Source organism: Felis catus, chromosome C2, assembly GCF_018350175.1.
Source record: "Felis catus isolate Fca126 chromosome C2, F.catus_Fca126_mat1.0, whole genome shotgun sequence".
Taxonomy (NCBI): domain Eukaryota; kingdom Metazoa; phylum Chordata; class Mammalia; order Carnivora; family Felidae; genus Felis; species Felis catus.
In genome coordinates, this window is record NC_058376.1 from 128,576,900 (window position 1) to 128,594,974 (window position 18,075).

The following is an 18,075-nucleotide window of genomic DNA, read 5'->3' on the forward strand; positions in this document are numbered from 1 at the left end:
TACCTGTTGAAAGACATTTGAATTGTTTCCAGTTTGCACCAATACAAATAGAGCTGCTGTAAATATTTACATATGGTTTTTTTTGGTAAATATAAGTTTATGATGTTGAACATCTTTTCATGTGCTTATTTGTCAGGCATGTATTGTTTTGGGGGAGGTGTCTGTTCAGGCCTTCTGCCCATTTTGTAATTGAATTATTTGTTTTCTTATGGTTGAATTTGAGAGTTCTTTATACATTCTGAATACAGATTCTTTACTGGACATCAGATTTGCAAATATTTTCTCCCAGTCCTCAGCTTTTCCTTTATATTCTTTTAACAGTGTCATTTGCAAAGCACACGTTTTTCATTTTGATGAAATACAATTTATCATTCTTTCTCTTTAATGGATCTTGCTTTTGGTGCACATTTAAGAACTCTTTGCCTAATCCCAGATCAGGAAGATTTTCTCGTGTGTGTGTGTGTGTGTGTGTGTGTGTGTGTGTGTGTGTGTTTCCGTGTTTCCTTAAATTGTATAGCTTTATATTTAGATCTATGATCCACTTGAGTTAGTTTTTTATAAGATTCCTTTCCTTCTTTTTGCATATGGATATTAAATTGTTTTAGTATCATTTGTCAAAAAAGACTGTCTTTTCTCCACTAAATATTTTTTGCACCATTATCCAAAATCAATGGGAGGGCCTGGGTGGCTCAGTTGGTTAAGCACCCTACTCTTGATCTCAGCTCAAATCTTGATCTTGGGTTGTGAGTTCAAGCCCCATGTTGGGCTCTGGGCTGGGCATGAAGGCTACATTAAAAAAAATCATTTGGTCATATTTGTGTGGGTCTTTTTCTAGACTTTCTATTCTTTTCCATTAGTTTTTGTGTCTGTTCTCTCCCACTGTCACACTGTCATGATTATTGTAGTTTTATAGTTTTTTTGTATTGGTTAACATTTTATTCATTTATTATTTAAATTTTAATTAGTTAATATACAGTGCAATATTGGTTTCAGAAGTAGAATTAAGTGATTCATCACCTACATATAACCCCCAGTGCTCATCACAAGTGCCCTCCTTAATGCCCATCACCCATCTAGCCCATCTCCCACCCACCTCCTTCCATCAACCCTCAGTTTGTTCTCTATCATTAAGAGTCTCTTGTGGTCTGTTTCCCTTTCTTTCTTTTTCCTCTCCTTCCCATATGTTCATCTGCTTTGTCTCTTAAATTCCACATATGAGTGAAATCATATGATATTGATCTTTCTCTGATTGACTTATTTTGCTTAGTATAATACATTCTAGTTCCATCCAATTCATTGCAAATGGAATACACACACACACACACACACACACACACACACACACACACACACCACATCTTCTCTATTCGTTCATCACTTGATGGACATTTCAGCTTTCTCCATACTTTGGCTATTGTTGATAATGCTGCTATAAACATTGGGTGCATGTACCCCTTTGAATCTTTATTTTTGTATCTTTGAGTAAATACCTAGTAGTACAATTGCTGGATCATAGGGTAGTTCTATTTTTAGTTGGTTTCTTTTTTTTTTTTAATTTTTAAAAATGTTTATTTATTTTGAGAGAGAGAGAGCATACATGTGAGCAGCAGAGGGGGAGAGGGAGAGAAAGAATCCCAAGCAGGCTCTGCGCTGCCAGCACAGAGCCTGATATAGGGCTAGAACTCATGAACTGTGAGATCATGACCTGAGCTGAAATCAAGAGTCAGACCCTTAACCACTTGAGCCAGTTAGGTGCCCCTATTTTTAGTTTATTGAGAAACCTCCATACTGTTCTCTAGAGTGGCTACACCAGTTCGCATTCCCACCAGTAGTGTAAGAGGCATCCCCTTTCTCTACATCCTCACCCCTACCTGTTGCTTCTTGTGCTATTAATTTTAGCCATTCTGAGAGGTGTGAAGTAGTATCACGGTTTTGATTTGTATTTCCCTGCTGATGAGTGATATTGAGCATCTTTTCATGTGTTTCTTAGCCATCTGGATGTCTTCTTTGGAAAAGTGTCTATTCAGGTCTTCTGCCCATTTCTTTACTGGGTTGTTTTTTGTTTTTTGTTTTGTTTGTTTTCTTTTTTGTTGTTGGTTTTTTTTTTTTTTTTGGATGTTGAGTTTGATAAGTTCTTTATAGATTTTGGATACTAACCTTTTATCAGATATGTCATTTGCAAATATCTTCTTCCATTCTGTCAGTTGCCTTTGAGTTTTGTTGATTGTTTCCTTCACTGTGCAGAGGATTTTTATCTTGATGAAGTCCCAGTAGTTCATGTTTTCTTTTGTTTTCCTTGCCTCTGGTGACATGTCTAGTAAGAAGTTGCTGTGGCCGAGGTCAAAGAGATTGCTGCCTGAGTTCTCCTTTGGATTTTGATATAGCATTACTCTTACATGCTGGAAACATAGCAAGCTTTTAAAACACACAAACAACAGAAACTTAGCCAAAATAACAAGATGGGGAATTCTTCCCAAAACATAGAAGACACCAGAGAAACCCTTGCTGCAGAGATCAAAGACCTAAAAACTAGTCAGACTGAAATGTAGAATGCTATAACTGAGATGCAATACAGACTGAATACAATGACAATGAAGATTGAAGAAGCAGAGGAGAGAATAGATGATATAGAAGATAAAATTATGCAAAATCATGAAGCTGAAAAAAAGAGGACAAGAAAATTATTAGATCATGAGGAGAGACTTAGAGAACTTAGTGATTCTATGAAACAAAACACTATCCGTATCATAGGAGTCCCAGAAGGAGAAGAGTGGGGAAAGGGGGCAGAAGGTTTATTTGAACAAGTTATAGCTGAGAAATTCCCTAATCTGGGAAAGGAAACAGGCATTCAAGTCCAAGAGGCACAGAGAACTCCCCTCAAAATCAACAAAAACAGGTTAACACCATGACATATCATAGTGAAACTTGCAAAATACAAAGATAAAGAGAGAATTTTGAAAACAGCGGGGGCCAAAATGTCCTTAACCTACAAGGGGAGACACATAAGATTAGCAGATCTGTCCACTGAAATTTGGAAGGCCAGAAAGGAGGGGCAGGAAATATTCAATGTGCTGAATGGGAAAAATATGCAGCCAAGAATTCTTTATGCAACAAGGCTGTTCATATAGAATAAAAGAAGAGACAAAGAGTTTCCCAGACAAACAGAAACTAAAGGAGTTTGTGACCACTAAACCAGCACTGCAAGAAAGTTTAGTGGGGATTCTCTGAGTGGAGGGGGTGGGGGGGGCAGGGAAGACAACCAAAGCAACAATGATTACAAAGGATCAGAGAACATCACCAGAAACACCAAATCTACAGGTAACACAATGGCACTAAATTCATATCTTTTAATAATCACTCTCAATGTAAATGGATTAAATACTCCAATCAAAAGACATAAGGTTATCAGAACATATAAAAAACCAAGATCTATCAATATGCTTCCTACAAGAGACTCATTTTAGACCTAAAGCCACCTGCAGATTGAAAGTGAGGGGATGAAGAACCATCTATCATGCTCATGGACGTCAAAAGAAAGCTGAAGTAGCCATACTTAGACAAACTAGACTTCAAAACAAAGACTGTAACAAGAGATGAAGAAGAGCATTATATCATAATTAAGAGGCAGTTTTATAGTTTTGAGACTTAAAATTGGGTACTGTGATTCCTCTAATTTTATTTTTCTTGAAATTATTTTATCAATTCTTATTTCTTCCCATACAAATTTTATAAGCAGTTTGTGTATATCTAAAAAAAATCCTTCTGGAATTTTTATTCAAATTGCATTAAATTCATAGATCAATTTGGGGATAATGGACATGTTTACTCAGTTGGCAAGTCCATGAACACAGTATGCCTCACACTTACCCTCACATTTTCACACTGACCTATGATTTAACAAACTCTAAAGATGACAAATGTCTCTATTTTCCAACAGAACAAAGTAAGGTTGCTAGGATGTTTTACTACTTGGTCTCCTCTTCCATCTTCCATGTTTTTATTGACCAGTACTTTAGTTCTGCCTGTCTTTAACCTCCCTCCAGTGCTCATTATTGTTATAATTGTTGTTACTTATAAAGTCAGCACTTATGCACATTTACCCACACGTTTACCAGTTTCTTTGCTCACAATTGCTTCTTGCATTTCACCTACCCCCTGTTGATTTAATTTCCTTTTTCCTGAAATATATTCTTTAGCATTACTTTCAGGTGGACCCATGGATGAGAAAATATCTAAGTCTATGTCAGAAAATGACAATTTTACCCTTGTTCTTACATTGTAGTTTAGTTAGTTTAGTTTAGCTGCAAGCAGGATTTTAAATTCACAGTTATTTCTTCTCAGTGCTTTGAAGGTACTTCAAAGCCTCTGTCTTCGGGCTTCTCTCATTGGGGCTTCTCCATCAGTCAAATTGTCATCCCTTTGTAGGAATTCCATTTTTTCTCTCTAGTTGTCTTTAAGATTTTTCTCTCTTTTTTTGTGGCATTGCATGTGTACCATACAGTGTCTAAACATAAGTTAATTTTTCATGTCTATTTTGAAGTTCAATGTGCTGTTTCTTTTGAAGATTAAAGTTTTTCTTTGATTCTGAAAATTTTTCAGTCAAGAATGTTCCTGATATTGCATATTGCACGGCCCTGTTTCTCCGTTCTTTCCTCTAAAGATCCATAAATATATATATTTTTATTCCCGTTCTCCTTGTCTCTCATCTTTCATAGTTTCAAGTGCCTTATTCATCTAAGCTGCTTCCTTTGTGATTTCCTCAGATATGTCTTCCTGTTCACTTAGTCTCCCTCCAACTCTCTTCATCTGATGTCCAACTCCTAGTATACATTGTATATCTTAATGGCTCTATATATTTTGCTAACTTCCAAAAGTTATTATGATAGTTTTTCAAATCTATCTGCTCGATCTTCATGGTTTTTGATATTTACTTATGATTTATATTTTTATTTAGGTCTCTTGAGTTACTTTAAACATTTTAATTTTATAGTCTTTTTCAGTCCATTAGCTGAAGTTTTGGGAATGCTAATCCTCCCATTTTTGTGTTTGCTTGTTCTTGTTCACAGTGGCTTATTTCCTGTGTGTTTTGTCATGTTTGGCTGTGGGGTCATTTGCAGTGGGATTTTTTTCTTCTGCAGAAATTTGTGTGTTCTTGGTTGGGAAATAGCCTTACAAAGTGGTTTTGCATTTGTATTCACTTGGCACACCAGGAACAACCCTGCTTTGGTGCTAATTTTATGATAATTTATTGGCTTGGGATAAACTTGCACTTCTTTTCAGGGATGTAAGAAGGGACAGTGGTTTTGTGATGAACAGCAGTGAGAGGCCAATCCACAAATGCTCATCCTTGGCCCGCTGTATTGGAATTGAAGATGTCTGAGGATAAATGAGCCATCAGAAAATAGGCCAAGGGACAACTGATTTTTGTTTGCTTAAATACCAGGCTTTTTTTGTTGTTGTTATATGTGGAGGTCAGATTCGAGAGGTGAATCACTTAGAATGATAGAAGGGATTCCTTTATAGGTTGTGAGACCTATGGTAGAGAGAGACAGGTGGCTGGATTGCAAAAAGAATGGAACAGGAATAATAGCATCTAGTGATGAGATGTCTGTTGGGTTCTGATCATGGGAATATTTTAGATTTCTACATAAATCACCAGTGAACTAATCTTTTATCATGAACACATTGTGGCCTTGTGTCTATTTGGACTGTGTAGGGAGTGAATCCTTCAAGTAGGTCCAGGAGGAAGACAGAACCAAATCTAGGGGTTCTACCATGCTCTTTCTCCTCCTCAGTCTAGACAAGGGGTTTGAGGCCAGCTCTGAAGGAGAGTCAGGCGTTCCTGGCCACCCTCCCAAGGAGCTGTGTGCCAAGCCCACTCCAGACCCAGTGTCCCTGCCCTTCCCCACCAGCATGAGGACTGGGTTGATGAAATCAGCAAGGGAGCCTGGGGCGCGGGGGCCAGACTGATGGGAGGGCTTCCTGCCAGGCACCACACACCATGGGTTGGTGGGTTGGCTGCCTGCAGCCTGGGCCACATACCAGTGGCATTTCCTTCGCACAGAGAAGCCACCACAGAGGGTGGTTAGAGACAGGCGGGCCTCTGAAAGCAGTCACTCTGCTCCTTGTTAAGGATGGTCCGTTGGCTGGGGTTCAGCCCACCAAGATCTTTCCTGCTCAGAGTTCACTCTGCCATTCCCTCCTTGACCTCAGTGCTCTTAGCCAAACTCCAGTGAAAGGGGACTGAAGGGCATGGGGACAGGGACCACAGCTTGCCTCTCAGCCTGTGGGGAGGAATCGCAGGCCAGTAGAGGAAACTTTTTCTTTGTTGTTGCTCATTTTGTGTGTGTAAATTCTATCTGCGATGGTGAGGCCAGCAGTCTCCCTTACTCTGGCTGGGTTCAGAGCAGCAGCTGGAAGTGCTAGGGCAGAGCCACCTTCAGGGCATCTTCCCAGTGCCAGGAGGTGGGATGAGGAGGACTTTGGCTCAGGAGCCACATCCATCGGATCTATCAGGGGCTGTGTGCTGGGCTCCAGTGCAGCATGGGCAGGCGCTGTGCTAAAATGTGCAAATGAAAATATTCAGAAAGTCTTACTTCATGGGAAAAGTTTGAAATGCGACTCCTATTTCAAATGCATTCCTACGGGAACTTTAGTTTTGAATTATGCAAGGCGATCAGGAACAAATGAATTTTATTAAATGCACCACCCTGAGTGGTGTTCCGGAGTCAGGCAGTCCTCGGGATTTGACACTCCCTCACAGTGCGGCCCAGGCAACCTCCTCCACAGCTCTGAGGCTCAGTTCCTCCCTACATGAAATGGACCCTCGCTCACAGGGCTTCAAGGGCTGGGAAGATGCATGCTCAGAATTTGGTGGGGACAAGATATGTATTATGCTGGTTAAACTAGGGTCACAAATGAGGGGGGGGCCTGCTTCCTGTGGTGAGCAGAGTCTCATAGCTCATGACTGATGGGCCTGTTGTCCTGGGGGCTTTGAAGGCAGCTTCCCCCCGGTCCTCACTGTAGGTCTTCTGCTGTGGCTCAGAGCAGGGCTTGTCCCTCAACCTAGTCCCTGCTGCATCCTCCATATGTGAGTCAGTAGGATTCCTCTTAGTTGAAGCTTAGGCTGCTTTTCTGCTCTCTTCCCAGACCCTCAGTTAGAGCAGCCTGGTATTATGGAGAGAGCACGGACTTCAACATTTAAATGGCTAAGCCATCTACTTGCCACGCTCCTACTTTAACTTTCTGAACCTCGGTTTCCTTGTCTGTAAAATAGAACCCATAATACCTTCACTTTCAGGGTGTCCTGGGGGCAAAATCAACACAAGATAGTATAGGTGAAGTGCCTGGCCTGTGTTAGCTGTCCAGCACATTTTTCTTGGCCGGCCCTTGTTGTGACATTTGAAATTTGTTACTCATGAGTAATGACCCCCAGACCTATTATGTCCTGATTGCTGATTTCGTCTCCTTGGAGCAAAGCTACTCCAGAAATGAACATGGGAAATGAAGAGTAACTATGTATTTTAGGAAAAAAAAAAAAAAAAAAAAAGAGGGGCTGAACATTGTGGAAATCATGGAGACCTTTAACAACTAATTGCTGATTTTAAAAAGGCCAGGCAGACATTTATGAATGTTTAGATTTTCTAAATGTCAGAGGGGTCCGGAAATGTGCCCTGGCGCCTTTAGAGAAAAGACTAGCTACCCAGCCAAACCTCCAAGACCACTTCTGGAAGGCGCAGCAAGGTTTCGGTAGATGGGAAACAGGCCAATGTGACACCAATTCTCTCAGGAGATAAGAGAGGAGTCTTCGGAAACCAGAGTCTGGCAGGACGAGGTGTAACCTCTGAAGGCTCCTGGGCCAAGTCCAGAGGGAAGTGGGCCCCTACGCAGACAATGGATGCACACAGGCAAGGAGTTTCCTGTAAGATAAGAAGTGGGGGTTGGATTGTATTTTTGGAGCAGTCAAGAAAAGAAAGGGAAGAGTCATTTTCTAGTCCTTTATTCATAAATGTGCCAGCCCCTCACCCAGGCTCATTCATCCCTGAGAAGGAAGGTGGGAAGGAGGTGTAAGGAGGGGAAGCCTCTGGGCCCTGAGTGACTGTGCCCCTTGCTCAGTGGATGATAAGCAAGGCTTCAAATGAGCTCCCCAACCGCCAGAGGAGAATGCACTCCACTGAACGGTGGGAGCCATGCAGCGCCCTTCCGCTGGGAGAGCTGCTCATGGCAGACCAGCTTAGGGGTGTTCAGTGGGGGAACACCCAGCTGTAGTGTGAGATGGGTATGCTCAGAAGCTGTGTGGGGTAGACGGGAAGTATGAGTGTGTTTGTCGGGTAATTGTGTATAGGTGTGGAGGGGAGGGAGGTGTTTTATGTGTAGGGAGTTGAGGTGTACTGGTGTGGAGGGGAGGTGGATGTATTTGAAGATGGGAAAGGTGGGGGTGGAGCCATATGCAAGGGAAGAAAGGTGGGGGAGGTGTTTAGAGGGTGTAGGGGACCAGTGTGGATATGCGGGGGGTGGAGATGGGGATATACGTGAGAGGGAAAAGTGTGCGTGGCAGGGGTTGGAGGGGGTGTGGAGGTGGGGGGCATATGGGGGGAGGTGTAAGTGTGTGTGTGTGTGTGTGTGTGTGTGTGTGTGTGTGTGTTGGGGGGCATGAGTGGGTGGGCAGTTGGCGCAGTTGGATCTATTTAACCTGAAAAGAAAGAGAAAACAACAAGAGGGGAGAAATCACAAAACACATGGGGGTTATTAAATCAACTGAGGAAAAAACAGCCCCAAACGGATGAGCCCGACAAAAACTAATGAGATTTGATGTGGAACATTCTTTACTGCGGAGTGCAGGAAAGAGTAGAAACCACTGTGGAGAAGTGATAGAGAATGCTAAGCTGCAGTGTTGGACATTAGGGGAAGGAGCGAATGGGTCATCTCCATGGCAATAGCACCATGGTCTCTCTAAAGGCCCAAGCAGTTGATATGAGAGTAGTCGGCTCTGTCAGGCTTTCTTCCCATCTGTTTTGTGGGCAAGCCACAATTCCCGCCCCCAACCTTGGCCAGCCTGGAAATGAGACCCCCTGTTCTCCTGGGTCTCCGGCTGAGGTCTGAGTAGGGACCTGAGCTTGGCTCCCCCTCCCTGTCAGGCCCTCAGGGCTTGTTTAGTCATTTCCCCCATTCAGGAATGAGGCTGGGTGGCAGCCGTGCTTGGGGCCGGGTGAGCTGTATCCTGCAAGTTGTATCCTGCATCCTGCTCCAGGGGAGAGTCACTTCTGCAGGATCCCTTAGGTGTGGTGGGGGGCTTGGAGGGTCTCCTTGGGAGAGTCAGCACATGGAGTAGAAAAGAAAGGCTGGTTACAATTCTACTGGCTTTGGGCACCCCAGGAAAACTGTTAGGGAGTGAGAGGTAGCCCCACAGAAAGAGTGCAGGCCCCTGTCCCGCTGGAGTATACGGTTTGAAGAAACCATTGATCTCTCCTGCAGGAGGCCTGGGGCTCCCTGAGGATCCCTGGGGGACACAGGGAGGAACCTTCTGCTCTTCTTGCCACACCTGGTAGAGCAGAACTTCTGGCGGTACCCAGACACCTCCTGTGGCCCAAAGGCTTGAAATGGGAATCACCAGGCACATTTGGGCAGTGTGCTACCCACTAGGAGGCAGGAAACCAGCAAGAGCAGTTTCTTTCTCTCAGGGACAAGAGGAATTTTCAGGGTTCAGAGCTCGGATTGGCCACCATCAGAAAGGATGTGAGGCTCAGATCTAACGGGAGAACAGCAAAGAGAAGTCAGGACCAACATGATGGTGTTAGGAGGCGGCGCCTTTGGGAGGTGATTAGGTCACAAGGGTCGTGCCCTCATGAATGGGATCAGAGTGCTTATAAGACATCAGAGAACTCCCTCACTCTCTTTCTGCCTTGTGAGGATATAGAAGTCAGCAGTCTGCCACCCAGAAGAAGCTCTTGTTAGAACATATCTGTGCTGGCTCCCTGATCGCAGACTGCCAGCTTCCAGAACTATAATAAATGTCTGTTATTTACAAGCCACCCAGTCTATGACACTTTGGTATGACAACCCAAACTGACTCTATTAGATTTGTTCTCTTTGGTTGCAGCCCCACTTTATACCCTCAGACCTAATTTGAGCTTTCAGGCTTTGGACTATCTTGTTAACCATTCTTCCCAGCTTTGTGTCATTCACAATTTGTCAGCTGTTCCTGCTTTCACCCCAGGCCATGACAACAGTGTTGAGTTGTGGGCAGTTAGGGCCACCATCTTCTGGGTCACACTGGCCCATTGATGCCTGCCCTGGGCATGCTTCGGGCCAGTTCTCCCCAGAGGACTCTCCAGCCACGTGTCCGCATCTTGTCTACCAGGATATTATGACAGGCTTTGTCAAAAGGCTTCCTCCAGTCAAGTAACACCATGTTACAACTTCCTGCTGGTCTGGGAGCCCCACTAACAAAGGAAATGAGGTTGGTTTGGCATGGCTGACTCTTGATGAACTCATGTTGGCTCAGCTAATCACTTTTTTTTTTCCAAAGAGCTCCTCATCAGCCTACTGAATAAATCTGTGAATAATAAGTTCTGCTTCATTCCCAGTTGGAGGGTGCATAGTAAGTGCACATCTCTTCCAGAATTAAAATTAAATGACTTCGAGCCACCATCCTGCTCATTGAGGTATATTTTCCTTCCCTCCTATCCACTAAGAAGCAGTTTTGATGACAAGCCAAGCCGGGTGATGCCTCCTTCCTTGGCCTGGTGGCAATTCCTCAGGGTGCAGGGGCAAAGGTATGGGGGGGGGGGGTAAGCCCCTTGCCTGCAGTATAATGTGCAGTGGACCTGCCCTTTCAATGCAGCTCATTGGTCACATGGCCTCCTCAGTACAAGTAGGCATTTTCCCCAGGGCCCCTCTAGTGCCAGGGTGGCTGTGTGGGAAGGGGTGCCCAGCCTCAGCCTCAGAACTAGTTTTGGGAACAGTCTGAGAGCAGAACACAAGAATATTCTCCTTTTCCTCCCTCAAGCTCTCTTTTCCTTCACAGAGAGGAAACCTTCCAAGCAGCTCCTTTATTACAGTCTATCCACTGCCAGTGATCAGCACTGATCTTACTTGTCTCTGGTTTCTAGACCCAGTCCCCAAGTTCTTAGGAACTTGGGCATTATTGCCTGTCCCCAGAGTTCTGCCATCTCCCTTTTCCCTTTAAATTTCTTAAAGCTTCTGACCCCTTTGGATGAAAATTGATTTTATGTGATCCCTATGTCCCAGGTTATGATATATACTCATTATTTTTAATCCTAATATAACATTACAAGGTAGGTATTATTATTATATCTATTTTGAAGATGAAGACGTTGAGGTTCTGAGAGGTCCCCCAACCAGTGAGCAGTGGAACCAAGATTTGAACTTAGTTTATCTGGCTCCAAAATGTGAATTCCTTCCATTGCCCCATGATGTGACTCAGGCTGTCAACCCTAACTCTTTTGTTTTCTGCTGGTGCAGAAGAATATGTTCTCCTAGTTTCCCAAAATGAAAGCCAGTCTAATGGGAATAGACCACATATTACTACAGGGGTATTTACAGATTAATAAGGCTTTGAGAACTCCTCTGAGAATCTAATCACTTCTGACGTGTGAACAACCCACTTTGCAAACCGCTTTGAGATCTCGAATCATGGACCAGGTTTGGGACAGTCTGTTCCAGGCCTGATGGTGGGTGTTGCCAGAGTTTCGGGAAGAACTTGAGTAGCTGAATTTAGGAGGATGGGGAAATAGGTCCTTCAGAGTGGAACATTCTGAATGAAGTTCCAGGAGTTTGCTGATAGTCTGAGGGCTTGCACCTTGGCCATGTTTCCAGAAAACTCTCTGAAAGCACCTTCCTACCTTTCCCTATTATTCTCTTATGGATTGCATCTGAGACTTGGGTCTTGTTAACCTCCTCCTCACTTGACTCTACTCACCCAAAGCCACGTCATCTTCTGAGCAGGGAGGTAATGTGTGGCTTTCAAGGAAATGACTTGAAGGAGGACTCACTGCTGCTGTTCTGTTTCCTGTTTCCCAGAAGAACTCTCTCTTTCCTCTACCAGAATGATGAAATGATCAAAGGAAAGCCCCATTTGCCATGGCCTTCCTGTGTTGCTTGACCCTTCTAGGCTTCTCTCTTGGACCCAGTTTCAGATCTTTATGTGCTTGGGAGCCTGACCTCAGGCTGGCCACACCGGGAACGTGTGTTCTTGAACAATGGAGTAGCTAGACCTAGGTCTGCCCAGATTTGCCCTGTCTTTATGGGTTCCATTCTGGGGAAGTGGACCTTCTTCCCACAGTCCCCTATCTTTCCAAACCCACTGAGAGGTCTAGAAATTAGAACTGAAACTCTGCATTTATATTGTGGAATGAGTCAGAGGGTTGACTCACGTGCAGCTGGGGTTGTGCTGGGGTAGCTGGAGGAGGGGAGAGGTCCCAGCCTGTTTCTAGTTAGCATTTCACAGCCCTGTGAAAACTGGCACAGCCAGACTTCTGGTGTCTTGTGGGAAAAGAATGTGCTCTGATGAACTTGAGCCTTCCAGAAGTCTGCCTCAGGGAAGATGAGAAACAGACTGACATCCCTCTAATGAAGACTCCCCTCCCTCCCTTTCCCAGGGCCCTCCAAGATGGAGGAAAGTGACCTTGGGTGGGCAGGCAGCCTCTGGAGTCTGCGGTGACTGGAAGAGGCAGGCATTTTTCTGACCTTGCCACCGGATTTGACACGGTGGGAAGATTGGAGCTAGCAACACTGGAAGAGGAGGGTGATGTGTTTCCATAAGTCAATGGAGAGTAACTGGGTATAGGGCCTTTGCTGGAATGCTTGCGAAATGGGGAGAGGTTGCTCTCTCTCCTTCACATGGGCCTGAGCTCCTGAAGGAAGCTGAGAAATCCACTCTAGGGAGGAGAGGGATGGAGTGAGGTGAAGAAAGCCGAGCTCCCCCACCACTCCCAGTTGTGCCAAAGTCTTCTGATACAAGGTCTTTTCCTCCCCCTTCTTCCAGCCCTTGGATTCACCAACCCCTGTCCTCTAGGTTTTTAAGAGAAAAGCCTAATGGTCTAAATTCTAGAAGACTCTGCTCTCACCAGAGCAAGCTGGCCATGACTACCCACTGCAGAAAGTCCCAGGCATGAGTTCTTGGGAAGCTCACACTATGTCTGTCTCTGACATAAACACCTGTGCCTACATCAAGCCAGGGAGCAGTGGGTCCTACCCACTGCGGTGCCCTGTTCCTCCTGGCTCCAGGTCTCGCTGCCTCCAGGACAGCCAGCTGCTGCTTCCCTCAGGGCACTGCTCCCTGGTGAAGGAATCCTTGCCCTCTGCAGGTGAATTTCGCATGAGTCACAGCCTGCGCCAGGGTGGATTTGGCTCCATTCAGGACTGGCAGAAGGAAAAGAGAGTTTGTTAGGAGATATTCAATCGATTTGGAATGCAGAAGAGCCAAAGAGGAACTCTGTAGACTTGGAGTTGGGGCCAACTGGTTATATTTTTTAAATACACATTTTTAATAAAGGCAGTTCCTGACATATAATCTGACACTTTAGTGGTTAATAATAACAAATGATCCCCAGATCGTTTTCGCCTCCTGGACATTTCATTAGGTGAAATTTCGTGAGTATTTTTGTGGCACTGGTGTAGCATGCAAGGTGCCGTGTGAAGACTTAATAAGCCAGTCGTTTTTACGATCTCCGATGACCATGAAATGTCCCACAAAAAAATAATTCTGCCAGCCAAGCCAGCAACAGTGTTCTATTAAATGTGAATGTAGTAAAATAACAAGAATCAGAGAAATAAAGAAGTATAACTTTTTAAAAAATTTTTTAGTGTTCATTATTTTTGAAAGAGAGCAAGCAGGGGAGGGGCAGGGAGAGAAGGAGACACAGAATATTAAGCAGTTTCCAGGCTCTGAGCTGTCAGCACAGAGCCCGACATGGGGTTCAGACTCACGAACTGTGAGATCATGACTTGAGCCAAAGTTGGATGCTCAACCGACTGAGCCACCCAGGCACTCCAAGAACTACAACTCTTGAAAAAAATACTTCTTCTCCAGTCCTTCATTTGTCACACACCTGCACTCCTGCAGCCAGCCTGGCCTGTGTCTCACATATGCCTCTGGGCTGTGCGTCACCATCTACATAACCACGGAGCAGCCAGCACCCCCTGCCCCTCCTGGAATGCACAGCCTTACCTATTTTGCCACTGAAATATCTCTTTACCAGGTCAATTCCACTCCCTACACAGGGGCCTTGCAAACTGGTCTTAATCCTTCCAGTGTGTTCGTTGCATTACCCCCACTCATGATCTTCTGGAACTTTCCTTAGGATACAATCCATGCCCCTTCCCAGCACACACAAGCCCTCCAGAAGCAGCCATGCCTCACCCTGAGTATACTTGCACGCTGACCACCCTGAACTTCATTTTGTGCCATGGAGCGTGTTACCCATATCTCTGAGCCCCACCACAGGCTGCTTCTCAGTCCTCCTCACTACCAATCTTTGTCTACTCCCTTTGCTTCCTCTTAGTTCAGGGCCCTCTTCCCCAGGAATCTTTTCCCAAACCCTCTCCCAACCAACACTGGGTATGGTGCTCCTCCTACGTGCCTTCTGTTCTCTCCCAACTCATGTGGACCAAGCTATATTATTTATTGTGGATATATATATATATATATATATATATATATATATATATATATCATAACATTTACCATTCTAACCATTTTTAAATGTACAGTTCAACAGCATTAAGTACATTTACACTATTGTACCACTGTCAACACCATCCATCTCCAGAACTTTTCATCTTTCCCAACTGAAGCTGTCCTCATTAAACACCAACTCCCCATTCCCCCTTGCCCCTGGCCCCTGGTAACCAACATTCTACTTTCTGCGTCTATGAATCTGTCTATTCTAGTTGCTTCATATAAGTGGAGTTATGCAATATTTGTACTTCTGTGCCTGGCTTATTTTAGTTCACATAATGTCTTCAGGGGTCTTCCATTGTGTATGCAGCACGTGTCAGAATTCCTTTCCTTTTTAAGGCTCAGTGATACTCCGTTGTGTGTCTATATCACATTTTATTTATCCATTCATCCATTGATGGACACATTGATTATTTCTACATTTTGGCTATTGTGAATAACTCTGTTATGAAGGCTGGTATACTGTTCAAGTCCTGCTCTAAATTCTTTTGAGTATATACCCAAAAATGTAAATGCTAGATCATATGGTGGTTGTATTTTTTTAAAGTTTATTTATCTATTTTGAAACAGAGTGTGATCAGGGGAGGGGCAAAGAGAGAGGAAGAGAGAGTATCCCAAGCAGGCTCTGCACTACCAGTGCAGAGCCTGACACAGGGCTCGATTCCACAGACAGCAAGATCATGACCTGAGCCAAAATCAAGAATCGGATGCTTAACCAACTGAACCACCCAGGGGCCCCTGGTAGTTATATTTTTAAATTTTTTGAGGAACTGCCATACTGTTTTCCATATGGCTGCACCATTTTACATTCCTTCCAGCAACGTACAAGGGCCTTAACTTTTCCACATCTTTACCCAATACTTGATGTTTTCTGTTTTGGTATATATATATATATATATATATATATATATATATATATATATACACACACACACACACACACACACACACACACAATGACCATTCTGATGGGTGTGCAAAGATATCTCATTGGGTTTTGATTGGATCAGGCACTATTGTGGGTGCTCCTTCAATGATCTGTATACCACAAAAGGCTGGAGAATTTGTAAGGGCAAAACCTATGCCTGTCTCAGTCACCTTCTTGTCTTCACCTGAGTGGTGTGTCTGCCTATAGTCACTATTGGCCAAATAACTGAACAACTGAGGACGAATGAAATTTGGCCCAGGAGTCTTTTCATGACTTAGCATCCAAGCTTTCTCCCTGTCTGGATGGCCCTGACAAGAAGACATCTTGCCGTCCCTTGCTGTTCCTGGGACAGGACTCCCTGTTTGATGGGGGAACCCTGCAGGCCAGCAGTTTTCAAGTGTGTCCTATACAAACACCAGCGTAGAGGACAGGTGAGGGCGGGGCCAGGCTGTACAGAGCATGTTGTGCCTGGGGGAAGAGAGAGGGCAATGAGGAGGGCAGAACCTCCCTAGCCCCACCATCCAGAGCAGGCCTGGGCAAAGCATGAGGGGCAGATCTGGTCCACAGCCTTCATATTTCCTCTCTGTAGGGCTTTGAGTCCCACTTAGATCAGGACTATACCCTCTCTGGGAGCATCCCAAATGGGAATTCGAGGAAATCGTGTTAGTAGAGCAAGATTGGTGACTTCAGTGGTTTCCATTGGCCTGGACAAGGTAAGTAAAGAAGGGATCTTATGGGAAGGGAGTCCTCAAGAGCTCTCAAGGCCTTGGAGAGCTGACAGTGCTTACTGGTTGGTGTGGGCATGAGATGGCAGTCCAGCCTGACCAGGTCCCCACAGCCATAGGCAGCATGGTGCCCACTGGAAGTTTCTGGGGGCCTCACAGAAGGGTCTAAGGTGCAGCCTGGCTCCTGGGTGTGCAGCCTTGGCTCCCCATTTGTAAGAGGAGAGATTGAACTAGAAGGTCTCAAAGTCCTTTCCAGCTTCCCAAGTCGTATGATTCTTGATTGCTGCCCATGTTTGGTAAGGACATTAAATGCCTTTGGCAAAAGGCTCTCCAGTATGACACAGTGCCAGGCTTATCCAGTAATCAGGCTCAAGGAGTCATGACACAGGAGGGACACATCCAAGGTGGGGGTGACACTGTCTTCTGTGAGACAGAATAACCTTTGTCCTGCTAAAGAGAGCCACACCCTGGGGACCCCAGGCCTGAGGCTGAGCACAAAGCACTTCAGGCTGGTAAGCCTGGGGTTTGATCCTGGATCCCCCTTTTGCAACTGGGGGATTCCTCCAGGAATTATGGCATTGGTCTCCATGCACAGCTCCCTGCCTGTTACCCATAGAGGACAAAGAATGGTTCCCCATGAGTGGATAGTGTCCTCTTCCACCTAGGAAGGGCTGCTTGCAGGACAGGAAGCCCACACTCACCTTTCTGTCACCTCCACTCACTCTCAAAAGGCCTGGGAGAAAGGCCAGCTTCGGAGGCCGGCTGGTGGAACCCGGAGACTGGGGTGGTGGTAACCGGCATGCTCTCTCATTGCAGGGAACAGCAGCCGCTTCCAAGCTGAGCTCTGTCAGAAGCACTGGCAGGACCTGCCCCCCAGTAAGTGCCACAGCACCGCCCGGGACTCCCGGAAGGAGACCAGCAGCATGTGGGGTCTCATGGTGGTCGCCCAGCTGCTGGCAGGCGTTGGGACGGTTCCCATTCAGCCATTCGGGATCTCCTACGTGGATGACTTCTCTGAGCCCAACAACTCACCCCTGTACATCTGTGAGTCACAAGCTTGAGGAAGGCTGTGGGGAGGGGCCCAGTCCTGATGTGGCACTCCTTCAGGCCCTGAGGGGCTGAATTGAGGCCTAACCCTCTTTGTGCCACAACACAGCAAATGAGGGCAGAGCTTTGGGGAGCAAACAGATCTGGTTTGAAGGCCAGCTCTGTTAATCTACCAGATGTGTGATCCTGGGCAGGTAGCTGGGCCCCAGGGCCCCAGGTTCCTCACCTACAGAACAGGGCTAATGGTATCTGTGCACTGGGCAGCTGTGGGATTACATAAGTAATGTATATAACCACTGAGCCGCATGCTGGGCACACAGCAGCTCCTTTATCAGCCCCTTAATGTTATTGTCCTGTCCTCCAGGCACGGGCCGGGGTACACATGTCTTCCCAAACCATCCACTTAGGGGCAGTTTGGCTTCAAAGAAGCAAAAGCAAAGCAGATAACAGATGACCATCTGACAGCCCCATCCTTCCCTTAGAGCACGGCACACTGAGCATTCTCAGGGCCCACATCCCAAACCAGACAGGGCACACCCACCCACTTGGTGGCCCCACAGCTCCTGCATTTGCAGGAAGCTTCACCCACCAGCACCCCCAGCAGGAAACTTTAAATGCTGAGGAGGCTTTTCCTCTCGGCAAGTGGATCTCTCTGGCAGCTGGCTGGAGGAGAA

The 18,075-nt window shown here is 45.4% G+C and overlaps 1 protein-coding gene across 1 annotated transcript in view; it reads left to right on the plus strand.

Annotated features, from left to right (window-relative positions):
• The window catches only part of SLCO2A1 (solute carrier organic anion transporter family member 2A1), an 85,160-nt gene that overhangs the window by 46,731 nt on the left and 20,354 nt on the right, over nucleotides 1-18,075 (plus strand). The window contains exon 4 of the mRNA XM_023260547.2: nucleotides 17,171-17,398. Coding sequence (XP_023116315.2) covers nucleotides 17,171-17,398 — 228 coding nt within the window. The remainder of the gene's footprint in view (nucleotides 1-17,170; nucleotides 17,399-18,075) is intronic.